The sequence below is a fragment of the Oryctolagus cuniculus genome, chromosome 21, assembly GCF_051225735.1.
Source record: "Oryctolagus cuniculus isolate XC-2025 breed Fujian yellow rabbit chromosome 21, ASM5122573v1, whole genome shotgun sequence".
In the NCBI taxonomy this organism is placed as follows: Eukaryota; Metazoa; Chordata; class Mammalia; order Lagomorpha; family Leporidae; genus Oryctolagus; species Oryctolagus cuniculus.
Genome location: NC_142887.1, coordinates 13,258,778 through 13,285,519, shown reverse-complemented (window position 1 = coordinate 13,285,519; position 26,742 = coordinate 13,258,778). Strand labels below are relative to the sequence as shown.

The 26,742-nt window shown below is 46.3% G+C and overlaps 1 protein-coding gene across 9 annotated transcripts in view; it reads right to left on the bottom strand.

Annotated features, from left to right (window-relative positions):
- The window catches only part of MAPKAPK5 (MAPK activated protein kinase 5), a 39,864-nt gene that overhangs the window by 3,013 nt on the left and 10,109 nt on the right, over positions 1–26,742 (bottom strand). For 3 of the 9 annotated variants that reach the window (XR_011385269.2, XM_051826831.3, XM_051826832.3), the window contains exons 2-11: positions 24,996–25,069; positions 24,433–24,508; positions 23,674–23,771; positions 22,240–22,352; positions 20,769–20,854; positions 20,130–20,225; positions 10,217–10,297; positions 7,258–7,445; positions 5,369–5,489; positions 217–347 (exon numbers count right to left, since the gene is read on the bottom strand). Coding sequence is in view for 7 of the 9 variants with exons in the window: in XM_051826831.3 (XP_051682791.1) it covers positions 217–347; positions 5,369–5,489; positions 7,258–7,445; positions 10,217–10,297; positions 20,130–20,225; positions 20,769–20,854; positions 22,240–22,352; positions 23,674–23,771; positions 24,433–24,508; positions 24,996–25,069 (1,064 nt within the window). In the remaining 2 variants the exon portion in view is untranslated. Of the gene's footprint in view, positions 1–216; positions 348–5,368; positions 5,490–7,257; positions 7,446–10,216; positions 10,298–20,129; positions 20,226–20,768; positions 20,859–21,867; positions 22,024–22,239; positions 22,353–23,673; positions 23,772–24,432; positions 24,509–24,995; positions 25,070–26,742 lie in introns of those variants that run through there. The other 6 variants (XM_008272243.4, XM_051826834.2, XR_016227111.1 and 3 more) reach the window with 4 other exon arrangements.

Here is a 26,742-nt window from a genome sequence, read left to right as displayed (position 1 = left end):
CCCAACTCTGAACGGATACTAAGTGTTAATGTAAGATAAGAGATTTTTCAGATACATAACTGTAAACTATGTCCATATTATATTGCTATTTTAAAAAACTTTTTCTCCCCACCCTCTTAAGAGGCAGAAAAAGAGCAGACCCCTGGCTGAGCTTTCAGAACCCAGCACTCAACGATGCCAGCCATGACAAAGAATTGAAGACATAAACTCAGATACCCAAGTAGCTTCCTCTTCCTCAGAATGGGGTTGTTCACCGAGTGCAGGGGTTTGAGGCTGACTTTCAGGTCCTGAATTCTCATGTTGGCCAACTGCTCCGCGTGAGCCTGCTGGATTCCCGCCACCACCGCCTGGAGGCAAACATGGCATCAGTGTTTCTCATCATTGCCAAGCATCTAAAAAGCCAATCTAATGTGGGAAGGCGAAGCCCAAGGTACTAAGAAGACAATTGCACTCTTGTGCCAATGGTATACAAAATTCTGGTAAGGCTCTTCCCTGTAGCTCAGCAGGGCCCAGTGAACACCAGACCAGACCAGAGGCTGCACTACTGCGAGCCCTTCTTCCCCAAGGAGAGCTGCAAAGACGAGGACACACATGAGGCTCAGGCTCACAGCGCCTGGCAAGAGCAAGTGTGAAAGAGGCAGGATAATCACAACAGGAGGGCTGCGCGGCTGCTACCCAAGAAGCCTTGCAGACTGGCATTTAGTCACTGCCTTCACAGCATGGACAGTCACCCCAGAACCTGACAGTCTCACTAGGTAAATATGGGCAAGCCTGAGGAGCAGACCTTCAATAACTGAGGCCACAGCCTGATCAATACACAAGCTAATGAAGTTACAATGAGAAATAACTGCCACGGAGTCTGGCACTCTCGAAGTCTGGTCTTTATGGCCAGTGTGTGTTGTCACTATGCACAGACTAATGTGGAGAGCCAAGAATCAGTCAAATGGCTTTTAAGAATGAGACAATCCCATTTTTAAAATTTATGCAGGATAAACTGTGTGTGTGTGTGTGTGTGTGTGTGCACGCACACGCACGCGTCCCCAGAAAAAGATCAGAAAGGATGCACCAAGATATCTGAGGGAAAAGACTGCACTAGGTGGCTGGCACTGCGGCTCACTAGGCTAATCCTCCGCCTTGCGGCGCCGGCACACCGGGTTCTAGTCCAGGTCGGGGCACCGGATTCTGTCCCAGTTGCTCCTCTTCCAGGCCAGCTCTCTGCTGTGGCCCGGGAGGGCAGTGGAGGATGGCCCAAGTGCTTGGGCCCTGCACCCCATGGGAGACCAGGAAAAGCACCTGGCTCCTGCCATCGGATCAGTGTGGTGCACCAGCCGCGGCAGCCATTGGAGGGTGAACCAACAGCAAAGGAACACCTTTCTCTCTGTCTCTCTCTCTCTCACTGTCCATGCTGCCTGTCAAAAATAAATAAATAAATAAAAAGACTGCACTAGGGGAATAAATTGGAACTTCTGGTTTTGTTTTGTTTTATTTTATTACTTTTTTTTTAAGCATGTTTCATGGTCGGGCATTTAGCATAGCGGTTTGGCACATCCTGTGTTGGTATGCCTGGTTCAAGTTCTGGCTCTGCTCCTGATCCAGTGTCCTGTCAAGGCACATTCTGGGAAGGCATCAGATGATGGCTTAATACTCAGGTCCCTGCCACCCACATGGAGACCTGGCCCAGCCCTCACTGTTACAGACATCTGGAGAGTGAGCCAGTAGGTGGAGGATCTCTATTTTTCTGTTTCTCTGTGAAAGGAAGGGGAGGGGAAAGGAGGGAAGGAAACAAAGAAGGAACGAAAAGTGAGAGAAAAAAGAAAAAAGAAGTTTTTAAAAATAGCACTTTTTATGCTAGCATTTTTAAAAAATGTATTTGAGAGGAACAGAGATAGAGCTCCCATCAGCTGGCTCATTCCCCAGTATCTGCAATGGCCAGAGGGGACACAGTGAGGAGCTGCGAACTCAGCCCGGTCTCCCTTGTGGGTGGCAGGAACCCATCTACCTGAGCCAATACCAATACCCACCAGGGTCCACCTTAGCAGGAAGCTGGAGTCAGAAGCTGGAGACTAGACTCAAACCCAGGCACTTCAATATTAAGAGGCAGGGCTCTGAACTGCTGACTTACCCACTAAGCCAAATGACAGCTCTTGCTTTTTATTTTATACCTCAGTATAGTCTGAATGATACCAACATTTAAAATATGACCAATTTATAAAAGTAGTCCCTTGTTGAGCAGTCAATCAGATGAGGTAGAGTCTGAACTCATTTAAGGTCACTATATACTCATGGCCAGCCCCGGCTACACTGTCATATACCCTAGCATGTGTCTCCTCATCAATAATGGTTCAATCAAAAAGATGGAGCAGCTCAATGTCATGAGCTCAGGCCCCTAGGTGGGGCACGGATGGGTGTTATTCAGCATCTGTATCGAGGACACTTTCCTGCATTTCCAAACATGACCGACCCACATCTGAATGCCAGGATGTCTTTAGAAATGAGAATCCCCGGTCACATTGCAATTTCGTCTTCTAGGCCAGGGAGTCACTCCTTCTCATTAAGAAGATTCTGCATATCCAGATTTGGCTTCATTCTGATTTTTAAGTAACTCCAGAAGGCAATGTTATCTCCTGATTTCCAAGCTCTTGAGGAGTGCCACACCTCCTCATGTGCTAACAACCAGGATCTGTGTGATCCATTTAGATTTGGGAATGACCACACCATCTCCAGACTACTAAGCATATTTAAACCAAGAAGACAATCATACATAATTCAAAGAGGTGACAGAGAACACAGTTCCTTCCAGCTGTTTTCCATGCCCTAGCTAAACTTAGCATTCTTTTTTTACCATACATTGATTCTTTTTCACACTTGAACTACATCCCTTCAAAGCTAGTAATGCTCAAGACTGTCACTGCCTTGACTTCTCAAGTGCACTTTGGTCCCACAGCCTGCACCTCATTCATTTGAATGTCCCTCTGCCACTGCTGAGAGTCTCCCCTTCCCCAGACCAGCCTCCTTCCTAATCTCTCACTCTCTTTGTCAGTAGTATCAGCTGATAGGCCACCTGCTGTCTCCTTATATTTAATCAGCCAACAAAAACGATAGAAATTTTTCTTCAAAGATATTGAGGCTATTCATTCATCTCTGCTTCTCTGTCCCCAGAGCTACCCCTTAGCTTCCAGATCACTGCAGAAGTCTTAGGTTGACAAGTCTGCAAGTCTAGCTGGCCAGCCCTAAAGATCTTCTCAATGGCAAAGTTCTTCTCAAAAATCTATCATGAGGGACCCACATTGTGGCGGGGTGGGTTAAGCCATTGACTGTGACACCAACATCCCATATAAGTGGAGGTTTGCATTCTGACTGCTGTACTTCCAATCTAGCTCCCTGCTAATGCACTAGGAAAGGTAGCCGACAGAAGATGGCCCAAGTGCTTGGGCCCCTGCCACCCACATAGGAGACCTAGATAGAGATGTGCACTCCTGGCTTTTGCCTGGCCCAGCCCTAGCCAATGCGACCATCTGAGCAGTGAACCAGTGGGTGGAAGACTGATAGATCTCTCCCTCTTCCTCTCTAACTCTCCCTTTCAAATAAATCTTAAAAATGACTTTTCTTGTTAAAAAGATTTATTTGTTTATTTGAAAGTCAGAATTGCAGAAAGAGAGAGGGAGAGACAAAGACTGGTCAATCTTCTACCCTCTGGTTCACTCCTCAAATGGCTGCAACAACCAAGCTGGGTTAGGCAATGTCAGGAGCTTCCTTTGGGTATCCCACATGGGTGGGAGGACTGAAGCACATGGGCCATCTGCTGCTGCTTTCCTAGAAGTGTTAGCAGGGAGCCAGATCAGAAGTAGAGCAGCTAAGGCTTGAACCAGTGCTATATAGGATGCCAGTCTGCATACAGCAGCTTATCCTGCTGCGCCCCAGTGCTGGCCCCCATGTTTTTACCATAAAATGTTAAATGTTAGAGAAGCTATATGTGTTTGTCCTGATTGGACATTACACAGTATATACGTGTACAGAAACATCACATGATATTCCATAAATATGTAAAATTTTATGTACCAGTTAAAAGAAAATATTTTTAAAAAATTTTAATCTACCATGGCCTCTCAGTTACATCCCACTAAGACTTAAAGCCTTTGATCAATTTGCAGAGGCCGGTCCTGCCACACCTACCTCACCAACATTCATTAGTGAGGCCAGGTTGTCTTTCCCACCAATGCACAACAGTCTCCGAACTCTACACTCCTGTTGCTCCCCATGCTTGGGCACTTAACACCAGCCACTCAAATTCTTCAAGGACAGCTTATGCTTAAACTTGTTTTGAAAGAGCTCAGAAGCTGCTATATAGTAAAGAGTTAATGGCCTTTTTCACCAAGATGGCGCCGAAGGTGAAGAAGGAAGTTCCTGCCCCTCCTAAAGTCGAAGCCAAAGTGAAGGCCTTGAAGGCCAAGAAGGCAGTGCTGAAAGGCGCCCACAGCCACAAGAAGAAGAAGATCCGCACGTCCCCCACCTTCTGGCGGCCCAAGACACTGCGCCTCCGATGGCAGCCGAAATACCCTCGGAAGAGCGCCCCCAGGAGAAACAAGCTTGACCACTATGCCATCATCAAGCTCCCCCCGACCACGGAGTCGGCCATGAAGACAGAAGACAACAACACACTGGTGTTCATTGTGGATGTCAAGGCCAACAAGCACCAGATCAAACAAGCTGTGAAGAAACTTATGACTGACGTGGCCAAAGTCAACACCTGACCAGACTGACGGAGAGAAGAAGGCGTGTGTGTGCTGGCTCCTGACTAGGATGCTCTGGACGCTGCCAACAAAATTGGGATCATCTGAACGGAGTCCAGCTGGCTCATTCTAAATATATGCTTTTTTTCACCATAAAAAAAAAAGAGTTAATGAATGTGAGGTGCTTTGCTTTCTCTTTGGGCAACTGACACCTCTTCAAAGATGTTCTCTTTTTCCAAATTCCCATAGCAGTCACAGAAAATGTAACATGAGATTCCAATGCCTGTTGGTGTTTCCTCTGTTCGTGGTTATTGGCCTTGCCTTCCCAACTAGTCTTGTTTAAATCCCTTGGTGATGGAAGGGTATATTATACTTCTCTGCATCCCCAAATCCATAGTACAAATATGGAGGATATTCTTTTGAGTGTTCCCTTAGTGTATATTTATTGGGCCTTGACCTGGTCTTTCATGGAGAGAAGTCCTTTATTTCACATTCTAATTTTCAGGAAACCAGAGATGTTTCTCTGGGAAAAACTGCTTGTGGTCCTTTGTTTTGCCTTTAACCCCTTACTGAGTCTGGCCCCAGCATTCCTTTTCAACACAGCCTTTTCAGGCAACAGAATAAGCATTATTCAAAACCTTATCCATCATCAGTTGAGCAGACGGTAGCACATTATCCAGGGCTTCGGTGGAGTTGAGCCAAGGGTGGTCCAAAACTCCCTCGATGGTGAGTCTTTCCTCTGGCTTGACTTTCAGGAGCCTGTGGAGAAAAAGCCAACAGTGCTGCCATGCTCAGTTGCTCCCAAAAAGCCATAGGAAGTTCCTGGGTCTGGCTCTCAACACTCTGACTTATTCTGACTTTCTACCAACTCCTGCAGAAGCATGCTTTTGCACCTGCAGGTGGGGGTGGAATTCCAATCCCCAGCCACTTGTTGTATGGTACAGTGACCTGAAGTGGTCTTTTCTAGACTGACAAAGTAGAAAAACATTGTAGGAAAAGGTTTAACCCAGTGATACTTCAAACTGAGTTCTAGGTTCAGTAAGATAATCTTACATATACCTTATAGTCCCTTATAATTTAAATCTCCATATTGAAGTTTCTAGGACAATGGATTTTATTTCCAAAAGAAACTCAAAGTTCTCTTTTGACTGATAGTAGCTGCAAAACTAGATGTAGCGTCATGTGGTTTTGAAAAGCAGGGTGCTACCCATGATAAAACTTATTTGTTACCACATGGCAAGACATGAATTCTTTATTCCAGATATAGTCAAAGAATAAAAATCTAGGGTTTCTGAGATGGGAACAGCATTTCCTTCTAAGCCTGAGAGATTCCTTCTGCACCTCCCACTTTCTGCTCCTGCTTCTTTACCTCCTGTCCATTCATGCTAATGCAACTCCTAGCTCACCTCAGCATTCTGCAGCACCTCCTCCTTCCAGTTACATATCCCCCATTCGAAATGTCAGTCAGGACATGCCTAATTGCTCTTTTAAGGTTCTCTGCAACCTTCTTCTGGATCATTCTGAATAAACAGTTCCAGATTTCTAAAGAAGCTCCCAAAGCTGAAAGAAGATAATCATTGTTGCATTCTATAGAAAGCTGGCAAAAACCACTTACAAGCTGTCGAGGTTTCAGTTAAATAGCCAGAAACACAGCATGTGAAGATAGGTGATGATTGAAACATCAATCCCACTCTTCTAAAAATTGTCCTTGCATATTCTAGAAAACAGTCCCTTTTTCTAGCACATAGACCAACTGGGCTCGCTCACCTTTGAAAAGGAGTAATCTCCATAGAGAAATGGCTATGCTGTCAGGGTTCAATTCCCAGGGACCTTTTTTTCATTAAAGATGAAGAAACTGCTCAGTGAAGACCAAGCAGTAGGAATAGCTGAGCAATGCCCATGGGCAGCTGAGCTTCCCATGTAAGTGGTCATAAAAAGCAACTGTACCTCAAATTTCAGGTCTGACTTCTTACCTAGTGCTTTCTCTACCAAAGGATTCTGAATATCAGCTGTCTTGAGCTACTCATTAACTCCAGTTCTTAACCAAATACTTCTGGCCTAATATATCTCAGAGAAAAAACTGGCACAGGGAAGGCAAGAGGCAGATGTCCAGGCCTAACAAAACCAGACTGCAACAATTTCCAAGGAATGAAAAAGCCACCATGTCGTCCTCATCTCAGCACCCCAGTTCAGGTTCCCAGCATCATGTCTGTCCCAAAAGGCGGGCACAGGAAGGAGGGTGGGTCAGGGGGCTCCCACCTGGTGTCCTGAATTAATGCCCACACAGACTGGCTGCAGAGGGTCCTGAGCTCACAGCCCTAAGGATAAAGTCTAGAAGTGAAGCAGGAAGTTTTCACAGAGGTGTGGACACTGAGAACTCTCTCCTCAGATTCCAGGGATAAGATTCTCGTGCTATTAAATAGGAAGGAATCTACTGAAGAAACAAATTACTTTACCCACCATTCACTTGTACTCCCACCAGCTCGAGGCCCTCCTGGCCTCCCCACCCAGCAGCCCAGGGACTCACTTCCTCACAACGTCTTTGGCCATCTCCGAGATCTGGCTCCACTCTTCCTCTGGAAACTCAAAACTGCCTGTCATGATCTTTCTCCGCATATCCTTTGGGATCGTCCGGCTGTGGTGTTTGGAGTAAAAAGGGGGATATCCGCACAGCATCACGTAGATAATCACCCCTAGGGACCACAAGTCACAGCTCTGAAAGCAAAAAAGAAAACAGTCATTCCTACCTAAGGCAGAGCCCCGAAGTGAGGCCCCAGGACAGGCTCAGGAATAGCCCCTAACATACACGGGCTAGTATCTCCCACAGTCACTTAACAGACTGGACAAAAGTTTCACACACCTTAGGAGAGCTAACCTTTCCATCCATATTTTTTATATGCCAACACTGCATATTTTTATATGTCAACACTGCATATATACATGCACATTCTCACACAGGGTAGTCTGGGATAAAACAGTCATTTTTATTCTCAGTGTTTAAGTTCAAGATACTTTGCCTCTCTAGTCAAAGAAGTAACTGATATCAACCAGTGTTGTTGTGAAATGTACTCTGTAAAGCTGCATAGGGCTGAGGGTATGGAAATAATGTGGCTAAGACACATGTACACTGACCTCATAATATAGCACAAGCCATTGTGTAAAAGCCAAAAACAGTCTGACCTAGATCAGGGAGAGCCACTAGAGGGAAAAACAGGTGGTCTAAAATAATTTTTTTGGCCCAGAGGACTTAACCCCATTTGTGAGAACTTCTACCATCTCAGGGGAGACGATATCAGAGAAAGAGAATTGCTGCCAACTCCGTGACTGCGGGTCCCGAGGAGACTCGCATGACCTGTAATCTCTATGTGATTATTAACAAAGAACTCTGATTTTTGTTAAATGTAGCTCTATTTGCCCCGGAAAATGGGTCTGCAGAGGCTTCAATTCAGTTCTTGAATTATGGAACAAAGAGGTGTCTGCTTCAGAAGAGTGCCCCCCTGAGCCTCCCTGGGCCGAACACCCCCCACACCACAGCTGCGCGCTGCTCAGAGAGGAGCTGGGGAAACAGGTGTCTCAGGCACTCTTGCCCATTTTGGTATCACACTAGTGGACATTTATGGGTAACATGACTTATGCTCTAGAATCATAGAGGTGAAAAGGGATCTTAAAAATGACTTGGTTCAGGGACTGGTGTGGCATAGTGGGTAGAGCCGCTGCCTGCAGTGCCGGCATCCCACAGGGTGCCAGTTTGTGTCCCAGCTACTCAACTTCCAAGCCAGCTCCCTGCTAATGGCCTGGGAAGGGCATCGGAGGATGGCCCAAGTGCATGGGCCCCTGCTACTCATGTGGGAGACCCTTTGAGGATGTTTCTGGCTCTTGGCATCAGCCTGGCCCAGCTTCGGCTGTTGCAACCATCTGGGGAGTGAACCAGCAGATGAAAGATCTCTCTGTCTCTCCTCTATATATAGCTCTTTTACATAAATAAATATTTTTTTATTTTAAAAAAAGGACTGGCTGGCGCCGCGGCTCACTAGGCTAATCCTCTGCCTTGTGGCACCGGCACACCGGGTTCTAGTCCCACTTGGGGCACCGGATTCTGTCCCGGTTGCCCCTCTTCCAGGCCAGCTCTCTGCTGTGGCCAGGGAGTGCAGTGGAGGATGGCCCAAGTGCTTGGGCCCTGCACCCCATGGGAGACCAGGAGAAGCACCTGGCTCCTGCCATCGGATCAGCGCAGTGCGCCGGCCACAGCGTGCCAGCCGTGGCGGCCATTGGAGGGTGTAACCAACGGCAAAAGGAAGACCTTTCTCTCTGTCTCTCTCTCTCTATCAACTCTGCCTGTCAAAAAAAAAAAAAAAAAAAAAAAAAAAAAAAAAAAAAAGGACTTAGTTCAAATCCCTCATGTTACAAATGAGAAAACTGATCCTACTAGAGATGACACAGAGATCATGACATCTCTCAGGTCCTCTGTCAAGTGCAGCTAAGGGGCCTGCACTGTGGCATAGCAGGTTAAGTCACCATCGGCAGTGCCGGCACCCCATATGGGCACAGATTTCAGTCCTGGCTGCTCTACTTCCTATCCAGCTCCCTGCTAAAGGCCTGGGGAAGCAGTGGAGGATGGTATAAGTCCTTGGGCCCCAACACCCACGTGGGAAACACAGAAGAAACTCCTGGCTGTTGGCTTCAGCCTGGCCCAGCCCCAGCTATTAAGGCCATTTGGAGAGTGAACCAGAAGATGGAAGATATTCTCTCTCTCTCTCTCTCTTTAACTCTGACTTCCAAATAAATAAAGCTTAAAAAAAAAAAAAAAAAGTCAAGCTCAGTCACTTAACCAACATGGCCCAGCTGGAGAATGGCACAGGCAGAGCAGGGACCCCACCTTTTTACCATCCTAAGCTCCATCTCTTGTCATCTAGATCCAGTCTCAAGTCGCAAAGCAGAATTTTATTTTCTGACTTACTCTGCGACTCCAGGACTTGTTTCAAGAGGCCCTAAACTTCTTGGACTCTAGAATAGGGATACTTGGTATGTGGGCTACAGATTAAGTACCATGACAGTAACAAGTAACATTTAGGAACACTTGCTGTGTGTTCTGGACATTGTTCTAAGTTGGGTATTTTATGGGGCAAGAAAGAATGACACCATAAGTGACCAGAATTTTCTCTAGCTTTGGCCTCTCAGAAATGGTGCCCAGCTTGAAAAAGCAAGCTAACGACATCTTTTCAATGTGGCCAGCAGGCTACACGACCAGCCAAATAAATAACCCAGTGGGTGACCACAGCCCTTTGTTCTGCTACCACAGCCAAATGGATAAGAACCTTACTCCATACTTCATCAGATAAAACACTTGAATTTCAAATTCTTTCCTGTGTGTCTTTTGGACAAGAAGCTAAGGATGGAAGTGACTGGCTACACTCCCAGAGGGCCACAAACACTCATAGGATGAGGGGGGTTATATTCAAGAGGCAAAATGAGCATCTCTCCCCTACCTTGTTGTAAGTATAGGGCGTTGGCGAGGTAGGTATGATGCCAGACTTCTCCTTCTGATGCCTTCTCTGTGCCTCCAGTACCTGTCAAGAGTCAAACCAAAGGGGATGACTTACTGGAAATTCACAACCAAACACCTGCAACTGATACAGCCTTTGGAAGCCTCCGAAGAGTGTGGACAGCTGGCAATCAACAGCTTGGAAATCCCCAAACACACGGCACTTTCAGACGCTTTCTCCTTACAAACAGTGATCTTGTCAGTCGGTCAAAGGCATGTTCAGACACAGGTGAAGGACATAAAGACCAAGCCCTTGGAGGAGATAAAACACTTCCTGCCCACCAAGAAGACTGAGATTCACTTTCTCCCAGAGACATCCTCTATGCCTATACAAGAGCATACGGGTCATGGCTATGGATCAGGTTCAAGACGTTTGCCACCACTAGTCTGAGCATTAACTGTTCCAAAGAGACAGGCACTGGCCTAAGTGGGGCTGTCATCCTGGCCTTGTTCCATTCTGCTGTGCACCAGAACTACCAGGGATGGGGGAACTGTTACCTGTGGTCAGCTGAATTCCAAAAATGTTAAGTGGAAAGATTCAGAAGTAAATGGTTTTAAAGTGGAGGACATGCAATCACAAGAACAAACAACCAATATTTTACAGTGTACCATGCTGCTAATGTGTGTATTAAATACACTTTCCCTTAAGATTCCTCCCTCCCTTCCTTTCATTTTTAATGTATTTGAGAAAGAGAGACAAAGAGCAAGACAGAAAAAAAGTTCCCACCTACTGGTTTACTTCCTGAATGCCTGGCCAAGGTAGCATAGCTGGGAACTAGGAACTCAATCCAGGTCTCCCAAGTGGGTGATAAGAGCATGTGACTACTGGGGCAGGTGTTGTGGTGTGGTGGGTAGAACCAATGCTTACAACCTGGCATCCCATATGGGTGCCAGTTTGTGTCCTGACTGCACCATTTCCTATCCAGCTCTCTGCTAATGGCTTGGGAAAAGCAGAAGATGGCCCAAGTACCTGGGCCCCTGCCACCTTCACGGTAGACACGGATGAAGCTCTTGGCTTCAGCTTGGCTGTTGCAGTCATTGCCATCTTCTGCTGCTTTCCCAGGCCATAGCAGAGAGTTGGATCAGAAGAGGAGCAGCCAGGACTAGAACTGGCACCCGTATGGATAAACCTACTGTGCACAACGCTGGCCCCACTCAGGTGACTTAATGGCTAGGCTAAACACACACCCCCAAATCTTTTGAACTTAGAATGGGTTTATATCGACGTATTTCAGTTGTAAGTCAAGAAGCAGCCATACTGACCTTACACAAACTGCTTCAGAAAGTAGAGGACAAACTTCCCAACTATTTTTTTTTTTTTTTTTTTTTTTTTGACAGGCAGAGTGGACAGTGAGAGAGAGAGACAGAGAGAAAGGTCTTCCTTTGCCGTTGGTTACACCCTCCAATGGCCGCTGCGGCCGGCGCACCGCGCTGATCCGATGGCAGGAGCCAGGAGCCAGGTGCTTTTCCTGGTCTCCCATGGGGTGCAGGGCCCAAGCACCTGGGCCATCCTCCACTGCACTCCCGGGCCACAGCAGAGGGCTGGCCTGGAAGAGGGGCAACCGGGACAGAATCCGGCGCCCCAACCGGGACTAGAACCCGGTGTGCCGGCGCCGCAAGGCGGAGGATTAGCCTAGTGAGCCGCGGCGCCGGCCCCCAACTATTTTTATGAGGCCAATCAATATTACCCCGATACCCTCAAACTAGGCAAAGACATTACAAGAGAAGATTATAGACCAACATCCTTCTTAATAAGACTTAAAATCCTTAACAAAATATTAGCTAATCAGAGGCAGGTGTTGCCTAGCAGTTAAGACGTGAGCCACAGAGCACAGCCAAGGTTTGGTTTGGTAAACAGCCTCCTGCAGGCTCTAGGGAAGAATCCATCCTGGCCTTTACCAGTTTTTAGCAGCTGCCTGCATTTTGACGGTGGCCTCTTTCCTCACCAAAGGCAGCAGTGTAGCATCTTCCAATCCCGGTCCTTGAGCCTCCTGCCTTCTAAACTACAATGGCCTCCCTAAGTGACTCCCTTGTAAGCTCCTCAGACCTGCAAGGTCCCTATTGTAAGGCAGCATATTCACCGGTTTCAGCGACTAGGACATAGACATCTTGGGAGCCCCATTATTCTACACATTTCTCCAAGTCTGTGGCTTGCCTTTTAATTTTCTTAATGGTCTTTTTAATAGCAGTTTTACATTATAATCAAGGCCATTCATCATTAAAATGGTTAGTACTTTTGTTCCTAAGATCCAAAGGAATGAAGATTTATGCTTACATTTCGGTCTAACATCCATGAGAGAGAGAGAGAGAATGAATGTGTGAAATAAGAACAAGTCTTGTCTCCCTATGGCTCACTAGGCGCACTAGGCTAATCCTCCGCCTTGCGGCGCCGGCACACCAGGTTCTAGTCCCGGTTGGGGCGCCGGATTCTGTCCCGGTTGCCCCTCTTCCAGGCCAGCTCTCTGCTGTGGCCCGGGAGGGCAGTGGAGGATGGCCCGAGTACTTGGGCCCTGCACCCCATGGGAGACCAGGAGAAGCACCTGGCTCCTGCCTTCGGATCAGCGCGGTGTGGAGGGTGAACCAACAGCAAAGGAAGACCTTTCTCTCTGTCTCTCTCTCACTGTCCACTCTGCCTGTCAAAATAATAATAATAATAATAATAAATAAAAAAAAAAGAAAGAAAAAGAAAGTCCCTGCATCACTGAATTACCTTTGACTTCTGTTGAAAACCAACTGATGATTGACAGACAGGGTCTATTTTAGACTCCATGCTTTTTACTTAATATATGTCTACAATAAAATCATCTGGGATTACTATAGCTTTACTTATATTTTAACTCTGATCACATGTAGGATAATAAGTCCTCTAAATTTATTCTTTCTACAAAACTAATTTTTTAGAGAACTTTTATTATTTCCAGGAACAGAAAACCCAATGGTGAACATCTGATCCCAGTTGCATGATTCTTTTTTTTTAGAGATTTATTATTTATTTATTTAAATATTTATTTATTACACAGAAGAGAGGCAGAGAGAGAGGGAGGGATAAGTCTTCCATCTGCTGGTTCATTCCCAAGTTGGCCACAACGGCTGGAGCTGCACTGATCCAAAGCCAGGAGCCAGGAGCTTCCTCTGGGTCTCCCACATGGATGCAGGGGTCAAGGACTTGGGCCATCTTCTACTGCTTTCCCAGGCCGTAGCAGAGAGCTGGATCGGAAGTGGAGCTGCCAGGACTCGAACCGCACCCATATGGGATGCCGGCACTGCAGGTGGCGGCTTCACCCGCTGCGCCACAGTGCCGGCCCCTCGTGTGATTTCTCTAGCCTTTGCTTTTCCCAGCTTGGCTGTGTGAGCCACGGAGTGCAGGCCCAGGACACTGCCTCCGCAGTGTCTGTCAGCAAACCTCATGTGTGTCACTGTAGATGACAGCATCCATCCGCTAAACCAGAGCACTTCTCTCATGTTAGTTCACCTGTGTGAAGCCAACAGCAGGTCTTCCTATAGGCCAAATACTCCAGTCTGGCCTTCTTTTTCTCTTTTTAAGATTTATTTATTTGAGGGCCGGTGCCACGGCTCAATAGGCTAATCCTCCACCTAGCAGCACCAGCACACCGGGTTCTAGACCCGCTCAGGGCGCCGGATTCTGTCCCAGTTGCCCCTCTTCCAGGCCAGCTCTCTGCTGTGGCCCGGGAGTGCAGTGGAGGTTGGGCCCTGCACCCCATGGGAGACCAGGAGAAGCACCTGGCTCCTGCCTTCGGATCAGTGCGGTGTGCCGGCCGCAGTGGCCATTGGAGGGTGAACCAACGGCAAAAGGAAGACCTTTCTCTCTCTCTCTCTCTCTCACTGTCCACTCTGCCTGTCAAAAAAAAAAAAAAAAAAAAAAAAAAGATTTATTTATTTGAAAGGCAGAGTTACACAGAGTGAGGGAGAGACAGACACAGAAAGAAAGATCTTCCATCCACTGGTTCATTCCCCAGATGGCTACAATGGCCAGGGCTGGGTCAAGAGCTTTATCCAGGTCTCCAACGTGAGTGGCAAGGGCCCAAGCACTTGGGCCATCTTCCACTGCCATCCCAGGCACATTAGCAGGGAGCTGGATTGGAAGTGGAGCAGCTGGGACTTGAACCAGTGCTCATATGGGAATGCCAGCACTGCAGACGATGACTTAACTCGCTGCGCCATGATGCCAGTCTTGGCCTTCCTGATGATGCAGTAGGGGTCCACCACACACACTACAACACCGGGCAGCAGACAAATGGCCAGACGGATAGGATCCACATCATGTATCATCAGCACTGAGTCTCTTGTTCTTCACCAAGGTGGTCACAGTACTGACCCCTACGTGAAGGACAGGTGGTCTCCAAAATGGGGACATCACCTTGCAGGCAGCTTTATCCTCAGCCTGGGCCAACAGCCTTGGTTCTTCTCTTGCTCTGTCACTGGTCTCTACCTATGGGCCACCTTAAGCAGCTGCACGGCGGTGTAAACTGGGTGAACTGGTTCCTCCCACTCTGAGCTGCGCTCAGTCCCTTACTCTCTGTCAATGCAGCCAGCTGTGGCAGGGCTATTTAACAAAACATTTGGTGAAGTCCTTTTGGGGCTGGATATCCTGTCCATTGCTCAAATTCTTCGGTCTTTTCTCAAACGGAATTTACCACCTTTTTGGTCTCCTGCTTCTTTACCACAGAGAAACTGGGGCCACCTTCTTCCCTTTGAACATCTGAGACATATGGAGGAAATACTCAAAATTGTTTTGTTTTGGTTTAAAGATTATTTATTTATTTATTTATTTGAAGGTCAGAGTACAGAGAGAGAGAGGGAGAGAGAGACATCTTCCATCCATTGGTTCATGCCCTGGAAGGCCACAATGGCCAGCACTGGGCCAGGCCAAAGCCAGAAGCGAGGAGCTTTATTGTGGTCTCCCACGTGGGTAGCAGGGGCCCAGACATTTGGGCCCATCTTCTGCTGTTTTCCCAGGCCATTAGCAGGGAGCTGAATTGGAGGTAGAGCAGTCAGGACACGAACCAGCGCCCATATGGGATGCTGGCATCACAGGCAGCAGCTTTACCCAGTACACCACAATGCCAGCCCCTCGAAATTGTTGTTTTAAATGTTATTTACTTGAGAGATTGAAAGAGAGGTGGGAGAAGTAGACAGCGAGATAAGATAGCAATCTCCCATCTACTGCTTCACTCCCCAAACACTGGGCTCAGCCAAAGCTGGAAGATAGAAACTCAATCCAGGTCTCCCCAAGGGTGGCAGGGACTCAAGTACTTGAGCCATCACTTGCTGCCTTCCAAGATGCACATTAGCAGGTAACTCGAGTTGTGAGTGGAGATAGGACTCGAACCCAGGCACTCTGATACAGGATTGAGGTGTCCCAACCAGTGACTTAATCAGTAGGCCATATTCTCACCCACCAAAATTGTTTTAACTGTCCTCTGCATTTCTCTCTCTGTTTTATTTTATTTATTTGAGAGGCAAAGAGAGATCATTGGTTCACTCCCCAAATACCCACAACAGCTAAGACTAGGAACAAAGCTGGAAGGTGGGAACTCAATTCAGGTCTCCTATATGGGTGTCAAGAACCTAGTAACTTGAGTCACCACTGCTGCCTCCCAGGATCTACATTAGCAGGAAGCTGGAATCAGGAGCCAGAGTCAGGAATTAAACCTAGTGAATAGGACCTCTCTGTTTCTCCTTCTCTCTGTGTCTCTCAAATCATAAAACTTGTTTTAAAAAAACATGTGGGGCCAGCACTGTGGCTTAGCGGGTAGGGGGCCACCTCTTGCAAATGCCGGCATTCCATATGGGTGCCAGTTCGAGACCCGGCTGCTCCACTTCCAATCCAGCTCTCTGCTATGGCCTGGGAAAGCAGTAGAAGACGGCCCAAGTCCTTAGGCCCCTGCAGCCGCGTGGGGGATCCAGGGGTGGCTCCTGGCTTCGGATCTGCGCAGCTCTGGCCATTACAACCACTTGGGGAGTGAACCAGCAGATGGAAGACCTCTCTCCAGCTCTGCCTTTCAAACAAATAAATAAATCTTTTTAAAAAATGTAAAATATTACAACCACTTTGAAAAAAATGGCAGAATATATATCCCCAAGTATTTTAATTTTTATTTTCATTTTATTTGCAAGACAGAGAAAGATCTTCCATCTGCTGGTTCATTCCCCAAATGCCTACAATAGCCAGGGCTAGGCCAGGACAAGAACTCACAACTCAATCCAAGTCCCCCACATGATTGGCAGGGATCCAAGTACTTGAGCTACTATCTGCGGCCTCCCAGGGTGCACATTAGCAGAAAGCTAAAATTGGAAGCAGAGTAGCCAGGAGTTGAACGAGACACTCCAATATGGGACGTGAACATCCCAAGTAGGGACTTAAACTGCTGTACCAAATGCCCATACACACCCTCCCCAAAATTTAAATGAATGTTCCTAGCAGCTTTATTTTTTTTTTTTTTTTTTTTTTTTTTTTTTATTTTTTGACAGGCAGAGTGGACAGTGAGAGAGAGAGAGACAGAGAGAAAGGTCTTCCTTTTGCCGTTGGTTCACCCTCCAATGGCCGCCGCGGCCAGCGCGATGTGGCCGGCGCACCGCGCTGATCCGATGGCAGGAGCCAGGAGCCAGGTGCTTTTCCTGGTCTCCCATGGGGTGCAGGGCCCAAGCACCTGGGCCATCCTCCACTGCACTCCCGGGCCACAGCAGAGGGCTGGCCTGGAAGAGGGGCAACCGGGACAGAATCCGGCGCCCCGACCGGGACTAGAACCCGGTGTGCCGGCGCCTCTAGGCGGAGGATTAGCCTAGTGAGCCGCGGCGCCGGCCCTCCTAGCAGCTTTATTAATAACAGCCAAAAATGGGGAACAACTCAAATGGCCACTGCTCAGTGAACAGAAAAACAAATGTGGTTTAGCCATATATTGGAATATTTTGCTGAGTAGTATTGAAAAAGAAACAATAAAAAGTACCAATAAAAAGTAATTAACTACTGATACATGGAGCTACATGGCCAAATCTCAAAAACTTTCTAAGCTAAAGAAGTGAAATACAAATAGTCCATGATTCCATTTTTATGAGATTCTTCTACAACAGGTCAAATTAATCAATAATGACAGAGAGCAGATCAGTGGTTGCCTGGGATCAGCGGTAAAATTGGGAGGGGCCTAACTGCAAAGGGGCATGTGGCAGCTTGTGAAATGACAGAAACGTTCTGTGTCCTCACTGTGGTGGTGGCTGCATGTGTGTGAATTTGTAAAACTCAAACCAAACAAGGGGCTGGCACTGTGGCGCAGCGGCTTAATGCCCTGGCTTGAGCGCCAGCATCCCATATGGGCACCAGTTCAAGACCCAGCTGCTCCACTTCCCATCCAGCTCTCTGCTATGGCCCGGGAAAGCAGTAGAGGATGGCCTAAGACCTTGGGCCCCTGCACCCTCATGGGAGACCAGGAAAAAGCTCCTGGCTCCTGGCTTCGGATCACCGCAGCTCCGGCCATTGCAGCCAATTGGGGAGTGAACCATCGGACAGAAGACCTCTTCCCTCTCTCTGCCTCTCCTCTTTCTGTGTAACTCTTTCAAGTAAAATAAATAAATCTTTAAAAAAAAAAAAAATCAAACCACACCCAAAGTAGGGGTACAGTAGTGTCCCTTATCTGTGGCTTTCATCTTCTGTTTCAGTTATCCACAGTCAACTGCAGTCTAAAAATATTATATGGAAAATTCCATAAATAATTCCTAAGTTTTAAATTGTGCAGTTAGTGATGTGATAAAATCTCCTGCCCACATCCCCCCAGTGCTGGAATCATCCCTTCAGCATATGTATTTGTGATGCACACACAACCTACCTGTTGGCCACTTTAGCTGACTGGGTTCTCAGGTCAACTCCAGTAATATCACAGTGCTTGAGTTCACGTAACTCTTATTTTAATGAACAGTGGCCCCCAGGCACAAGAGTAGTGATGCTGGGCCAGCACCATGGCTCACTTGGCTAATCCTCTGCCTGCGGCACCGGCACCCCAGGTTCTAGTCCTGGTCGGGGCACCGGACTCTGTCCCGGTTGCTCCTCTTCCAGTCCAGCTCTCTGCTGTGGCCCGGGAGGGCAGTGGAGGATGGCCCAAGTGCTTGGGTCCCTGCACCCACATGGGAGACCGGGAGGAAGCACCCGGTTCCTAGCTTCACATCAGTGCGCAGCGCTGGCCGTGGCAGCCATTAAGGGAGTGAACCAACGAAAGGAAGACCTCTCTCTCACTGTCTATAACTCTCTCTCTCTGTCTCTCTCTCTCACTGTCTAACTCTACCTGTCCAAAAAAATAAAAAATAAAAAAATAGAGTAGTGATGCTGGCAACTCAGATATGCAAGAAGCTGTTATGTGCTTCCTTTAAGTGAAAAGGGGAAAGTTTATCATGGGTACATATAAAAAATACTTAGGTAGAAGTTTTTGATAACCCGATTTAAGAGTCTTGACTTGGGGCCAGCATTGTGGCATAGCAGGTAAAGCCACAGCCTGCGACACCAGCACCCCATATGGATGACGGTTCATGTCTCAGCTGCTCCACTTCCAATCAAGCTCCCTGCTGATGCACGTGGGAAAGCACCAGAAGGTGGTCCAAGACATTGGGTCCTTGCACACACATGGGAGACCCAAATGAAACTCCTGGCTCCGGCCTGGCCCAGCCTCAGCTGTTACAGACATTTAGGGGGTGAACGAGAGATGGAAGATTCTCTCTCTCTCTCTAACTCTGCCTTTCAAATAAATAAATAAAATCTTTAAAGAAAAAGAAAAAAAAAAAGCTGAGGCCTTTCCTCTCCTTTACAAAAAAAAGTCTTGGTTTGGGGCCAGCATCACAGCGTAGCTGGTAAAGCCGCTGGCCCTGCTTGGAGTCCCAGCAGCTCCGCTTCTGATCCAGCTCCCCAGTAACAAGCCTGGAAAAGCAGTGGAAGGTGACCCAAATGCTTGGGTACCTGCCACCCACATAGGAAATCAGAATAGCTCCTGGCTTCAACCTGGCCCATTCCTGGCCATTGCAGCCACTTGGAGAGTGATCAGCAGATGGAAGATTTGTGTGTGTGTGTGTGTGTGTGTGTGTCCCTCTCTGTCACTGGGCCTTTCAAATAAAATAAAATACATCTTAAAAAAAAAAAAAAAAGCCTCGATTTATCCATGCCTGAAGCCTGTGACATCTATTCTGGACTTCTTAGTGATATGTACAGGAAAAAACATGGTATTTCTAGGGTTTGACACTATCTGTAGTTTCAGGCACCTACTGGGATGTCTTAGAACATATGCCCCATAGGTAACAGGCACTCTTTTATTGTATGTAAATCGTACCTCTAATCATACCTCAATAAAATTGGTGTGGGTGCCATTGCTGCAGCAGGTTAACACCCTGGCCTGAAGCACCAGCATCCCATATGGGCACCGGTTCTAGTCCCGGCTGCTCCTCTTCTGATCCAGCTCTGTGCTATGGCCTGGAAAAGCAGTAGAAGATGGCCCAAGTCCTTGGGCCCCTGCACCTGTGTGGGAGACCCGGAAGAAGCTCCTGGCTCCTGGTTTCAGATCGGCACAACTCCGGCCACTGTGGCCATCTGGGGAGTGAACAAGCGGACAGAAGACCTCTCTCTCTGCCTCTCCTCTCGCTGTGTAACTCTGACTTTCAAATAAATAAATAAATCTTAAAATAAATAAATAAATAAATAAATAAATAAAATTGGTTTGAAAAGAATAAAATATCCATGCCAAATGAAGCAATCTGGTTTCTGAAGCTGAAGTCGCCCTCTCGTCTGTACCACATGCCTACATGTGCTGTAAAACAGAAGACAGCTGCGTGACCCACCTAGGGCGGAAACAGCACGTGCTTACCTGAGGTGCTACATAATAAGGGGTGAACTGGGGTGTCATCAAGTCACCTTGGTCAATTTTAGCAAATCCAAAGTCACATAACTTCACTGGGGCATCCTGAAATAAAATGAGAGAGTCACTGCTCCAGAATTCTCAGTAAACAGTCCAGGAAAACCCAGGTTTAAGACACGTTACCCTGAGCTTTCAGACATCTCTGGCTGAGACCTGAACCAATGAGTTACATGTCTCCAGGCCAGGAGGCAATTATTTGTACTGAAAAATTGTTCTTAGGAAGCAAAAGCACGGAATTTCTACCCACTCAAATAGTTAGCCTTACATTATAACTTGCAAGGGCAGCACTAAAACCAAAGCCTTGGCCTACTGCCCCCTGAACTCACATCAGTCATCTCTCACCATTAGCCATAGCCTGCACAACAACACAGCGACTTATTGGTGGGACAAGATTCAGGGGCAAGGCCGTCGGGGCAAGCAAGGTTCACAGCCATGAAACCATTACGCTTTAAGGCATATTATAACAGCATAAAGATCCCTGCCCCCTTCCTAATGACTCTCCAAATAACGTCTAAAATCTTAAGACCCACAAATTCCTATCAGCATGTCAGAGTGGCAGCACTGAAATTCAGGAAGAAGCGTTCTCACCAAAGAATTATCCTTGAAAAGAAGATTTTCAGGCTTGAGGTCTCTGTGTGCGACGTTTAACGAGTGACAGTGCTGTAGGGCCAAAGCTATCTGGAAAACGACACAGTGGAGCAGCTGCCTCTTAGGAAAGATCAATCTTTAATGTCCCTGGTGTATAAAACTCAGGACTTTAGATACAAACAAAACACGGTTCCATTAAGTCAATTAAGTCACTGGTTGGTTTCTATTTTAACATAGAAATTAGGTAAGATTTGAGGTACCAAAAAACAGGAATAAATTATGCTTGGTTTAACTGTAACCTACATTTTACTAAACAAAAAGAAAAACACAACAGTGAAACAATTCTTGTCATAATATACTGATGGCTAGATGCTGTGAAAATGGGAAAATGTTCATTCATCTGAGGCATGACAGGCAACGCGCAGAGAAAACACCATGCCAGACAGTCTGCAGCAGGCCTGGGTTTCCCCAGCCGGGCACCAGGCAGAACCACTTGGTTTGGGAGAACTGCACTCCTCAAAGAGCTGAACAGAAACTCTGCCTTGAAGAAATCAGCTGATTGGATTCTTCCAACTGATGTTGGAAACATCGCCTAGGTTCTTGAAAATATTGCCTGTTTGAGCGGAATTGGAAGGGCTTTTTTTTTTCTTTTACAGGTGATCAGAGCTCACCTTTTAGTCATAGTATTTGTAAAATGAAAGATATCATTTTAAAAATTAAATGGAACAGATTCTACTGTCTGCCAACTCTCAGTATGGAATTTTCTCAGCAATCAAAATATCAGTCCATCCCTACCGGAAAGAAGACATCCAAAAGGGCTCAAGGCTTATGGGAAATTTGAAAGAACTTTTCATTCAGAACCAGTTGGTCCATGCTGTCTGCTTTTCTCTGCCCTGCTTGCTTGGTCTGAGGATAAGACCAGACAGCGTAGCTTTACACCTCCATAAGAGGTTATTACCAGTTGGATTCTTAGTACAGTCTGTAACATAAGTCATTTCAATAATAAAGTTATGATGTCAAAACAGAATATAATTAGGAATAACCCAGAATTACAAGGATCATAGACTACTACTAAAATCTGAATAAAAGAGAGAGGTACCTCATACAAGAAGTGTCTTAGAACACAGTCTCTCAGGTGAGATTAGCAGCATTTTATCTCAAAGTCTAGTAACAGTGGAAGCTGCATGTCTGCAGATAGCTATAGTCTACCAAGGAGTTAAGATCAACTCTCTTCCAGAGTCTACTGAAATATCACAACAGGCCTCAGGAAACAGCTGGCAACCAAGCAAGAACACACCCCTCCAGGCAGCCCTCCCCTAACAGAGTCCCGTCACTCTGGTCTGATTACATAACAAAGCAGGCAATGAGAAGTCAAATAGAGCTTTTCTTTAAGCTTTCTTTTATTCCCCCCCAAAGAAATTGCACTTGTTAACCAATATGGTTGGCAGCTTGACTGGTACCCGGGGTTAACTTGCCTGCTTTGTTACTTGGCTGGCTTGCTTCTCTGTAAAGTGCCGGTGCTGGCTGATTCTGTGAAATAGCTCGCCCCCTTCCATCATCTCCATTACAATTAAGAGTCGAGCCCTGTTTGAAAGCATTTGATTTTGTTAAGTTTAAAAAAAAAAAAAAGCAAACAAAAAAACCCCTGAAACATCAAGAAGCTGACCTAAATGTATCTATGTTGGCTATAAAGTGTGTAACTACTTCCTTAAACCATGATAACACAGCTACTAAGTAAGAGTAAAACCTCTTATGTTCTTAAAACAACTCCCCCACACAGACCCTGAATTCTGGTTACCATATTTTGATAGAAATGTTTCCAGCTTCCATCCAAATGCTTTCACCAACAGAGCACAATTGTGAAAATCATCATGTGACTTTGTATTTTAATATTCCATCTTCTTTCTCCACCTGTAAAATTCCTCCTCTCCCTTCAAGCCCTGAGTTCCACACAGCCTCTGTAAGACACCTCCCTTCTCAGACTACAATCAGCTGCTCACCTCCTGAGTAAACTCTCCTCAATGCCCAAAAAGCAGCCATAGCTTATTTAATTCTGAATTCCCTAGAAGAGACTTAGAGTTCCACCCAGTGAGCTTGCCAAACATTTGGCATCCAAAAGAATAACACTGATTTCTTTCTTTAAAAGGAAAGCCTGACTAAGCAACCAACAGGGGCATTCTACTCTATCAGCCTCTAAGGCTTTGCCAGAATAACATGTGGGCCTCTTTCAGTAACTTTGAAACAGAACTGTTTAAATTCCACATCACAGGATTTCTCATTTTGTTTTGTTGGTTTTTAATTTCAGAGGCAGAGAGGAGGAGAAAGACAGAGAGAAAGCAAGACAAACATAAACGTAGAAAAACAGTTCCCCTCTGCTGGTTCACTTCCCAAATGCCCACACTGACCAAGGGTGGATCAGGCTGAAGCTGGGTGCCAGGTCTCCCCCATGGGAGGCAGAAGCCCAGTCACTGCAGCCATCGCCTGCTGCTTCCCTGGGTCTGCATTAGCAGGAAGCTGGAGTCAGGAGCCGGAGCTGGGTATTGAACCCAGGCACTCCAGTGTGGGACAAGACACCTGAACCAGCAGACTAAATGCCTACTCTGAATGCCTCTTCTTAAACAGAGAAAGTAACTGAGATAATCGGGGGGGGGGGGGGGGGGGGGCTGGGAGAGTGGGGGGGGTACAGAGTAATCAGGACTGTATCAGACGGTATCAGATGTGGTTGGGGACTCATTTTATAATTCTTTTCCAAATGTTTGACATCTTCCAAAATACAAGGGGACAGAGAAAAGGAGGAGGAGAGGGAGAGAGAGCAGAGAGGGAAACGGGGAGACAGTGCATAAGAAAAGACTCTGCTACAGCTTGCCTACTATGGGCATGAGACGCTGATCCTGTGTACTCTTACCTGGGACTGGACTCATGAGGAAACTGTACACTGTTAGCAAACACTTCAATAATCTGAACTATATTGGGGTGTGTGGCACACATCATGTGCAGACGTACCTTAAAGAGAACACAGGACATGTTTGTGTGCATACAGGATGCCAACTCCAACCTTCCCACCAAAAACTGACCGCACCCAATATGAGGGGGTGAGCCTATTATAGCAAAAGTCTTATCATCTGGAATTATGTGAAAAACAAAAATCACAGCAATATCATACGCAGACTATCTCCATAATGCTCTTCCCTTGCATAAAATCTTACCAATAACTTTATTTTCTATTGCTCTATTAGCAAATGAGAAATGTGGCAAGTACCTCATTTTATTTCAGAAATTATCCATGCCCCTCTCATCTGAAACCTATGCACATTTTAAAAACCAGAACACATCCTAAGTCCTGCAGCAGCATCTTCTATAGACACTGCACCTGATCCATCATCTTTCAAGCACTGTTTTCAATGAGCAAAAACTCAAGTGAACTTGCAAGTTAGGGTACAAGAATCCCACTAATTAAAAAAGAACAAGGGGTAGCTGGAAGGGAACAGACTCTCCTAACAGTATTCAGTACTGACAGATCTAGGAGCTCTTAGTAATGATAACATGGACATAAAATTCTTTATACATCTCTGTGTTCTCTGTAGGAAAATGTCTTACTTCTATAAAAAGTGCAGTTCTTGGGCACTTCAAGTATTAGGTAAATCAAGGCAATAAAGGACCATACCTCATTTCTAGCTTTTGGACGATCAAGAAGAATTTTCAGTGCAAGCCGTTCTTGGGTAGATTTCTTCACACAGACTCTAGATTTGGAGAAAAACGAAGCCAATCAGAGATCAACTATGTTACAGTGAAAGTTAATTTAACGAGTTTATTCTTTGAGAATTGTACTTTAATCAAGGATATATCCAGCAACATGAAAACAAACTTGTCCCCAAGGCAGACAGGTGAGCAGTCACAGAAGCACCTTACCCCTCTTTCAAGCTGCCAGAATGAAGCATGTGACATCAGCTCACTGTTGTGAGCCAATAAGAAGAGTCTCTGGTGGCTGCCAGTGACTCTCCAAGTGGCCCCATGGTGCCAACGCTGAAAATGATTCCCCATGACAGACCATGTTCCATGGTCACGTAACTGTATTTCTAAATGTTAAGAAAAAGCCCAATGTAAAAAAATCTTGTTAAACTAAGGCTAAGTCTCAAATCTGACACACCTAAAGCTGCTAATTCAAGATGCAATTCCAATGGCCTTTCTCAGAACAATTTTTCCATAGTATTCACATGGGCCTCTTACCTAACTGGACCACTAATTCCAGCTCCCAGCTTCTGAGTCCAATTGATATTGTATTCTTCTAAAATGGAGGTTTCCTATTAAAATAAAAAGCAGAGAGGGCAGAGAATGATTCCCTAATTAAAAAGCTGAATAATTAAGCAGGAGTTGGACAACAGAAGCCCTGTAACTCAACATATCATCTTCTAACATAATCGGATAAGCAAAGTTTGTGTTCCATAGAGCTTTGTAATCAGACTTTTCACATACATGATTCAGTCAGTGCTTTCCAACAAGAAGGAAAAGACTCTAGAAGAAAAAGAAATTATTCAGTTCATCATCAGGGTTTATTTGAATAGACAATCAATGCTTTTTTGAGGGTGCGGGGGTGAAGATATTCTTTCAAATTCCTGCAACTGGGCATGGCAGGTTAAGCTGCCACCTTGATGTTGGCATGCCATATTAGAGAACCAGTTAGAGTCCCAGCTGCTCCACTTCCCTGCTAATACACCTGGGAAAGCAGATGACCCAAGTGCCTGGGCTCTGCCACACACATAGGAGACCAGGCTGGAGCTCCTGGCTCCTGCTGGCGTCAGTCGTGGCTGTTTCGATCATTTGGGGAGTGAACCAGAGGGTGAAAGGTATCTGTCTCTGTCTCTCTCCTCCTCTCTAACTCTGCCTTTCAAGTAAAAATAAAATCTTTAAATAAATAAATAAAAAGGCTGCAACTTCTAAATGCCTGTGCTATCATCTCAGTAAACTTATCTAATTCTCTCAGGTGAACCACAGGGACCCAATTATTTGAAACATCACTGCTGCCTCCCAGAGCGCATACTAGCAGGAAAACTACGATCAGGAGCCAGAGTGGGGTATCCAACCCAGGTACTCCAATGTAAGACACAGGAGTCTTTTTTTTTTTAAAAGATTTATTTATTTATTTGAAAGTCAGAGTTACTTAGAGAGAGAAGAAGAGGCAGACAGAGAGAGAGAGGTCTTCCATCTGCTGGTTCACTCCCCAGTTGGCTGCATCGGCCAGAGCTGTGCCGATCTGAAGCCAGGGGCCAAGAGCTTCTTCCAGGTCTCCCACATGGGTGCAGGGGCCCAGGGACTTGGACCATCCTCCACTGCTTTCCCAGGCCACAGCAGAGAGCTGGATCAGAAGTGGAGCAGCCAGGTCTTGAACCGGCACCCATATGGGATGCCGGCACTTCAGGTCAGGGCATTAACCCGCTGCGCCACAGCACTGGCCCCATAGACACAGGAGTCTTAATCAGCATCTTAATTGTTAGGTTAATACCCGCCCCTGTACCTGTATTTCTTATAAACAGCTTCAATAGTTCAGGATAGAAACTCCACAGTTCAGGGAAAGTTTTCATGAAATTCCTGACTAGTCACTGCATGTTTTGCTTCCATTCCCATATTTTCTCCATTAGAAGTCATATTTAAATTGTGATCATCTACAATTCATTTTGCAGGGCTCCACAAGTACAGAACTTGAGAAATCAAGCTAAGACCTGGTATTTTAAAAAATTTTCATTTTCCTTATTTGAAAGGCAGAGAGATAGCAAAAGAGGCGAGGAGAGGGGAATAGAGAGGAGTTGACGGGAGTGGAGGGGTGGGGAGGGGAGGGGAGGAGAGAGAAAAGATCTTCCATCTATTGGTTCATTTCCAAAATCCCCACACAGGCCAGGGGCTGGGCCAGGCAAAAGCCAGGAGCCAAGAATTCAATCCAGGCTTCCCGTGTGTGGCAGGGACCCAACTACTTGAGCCA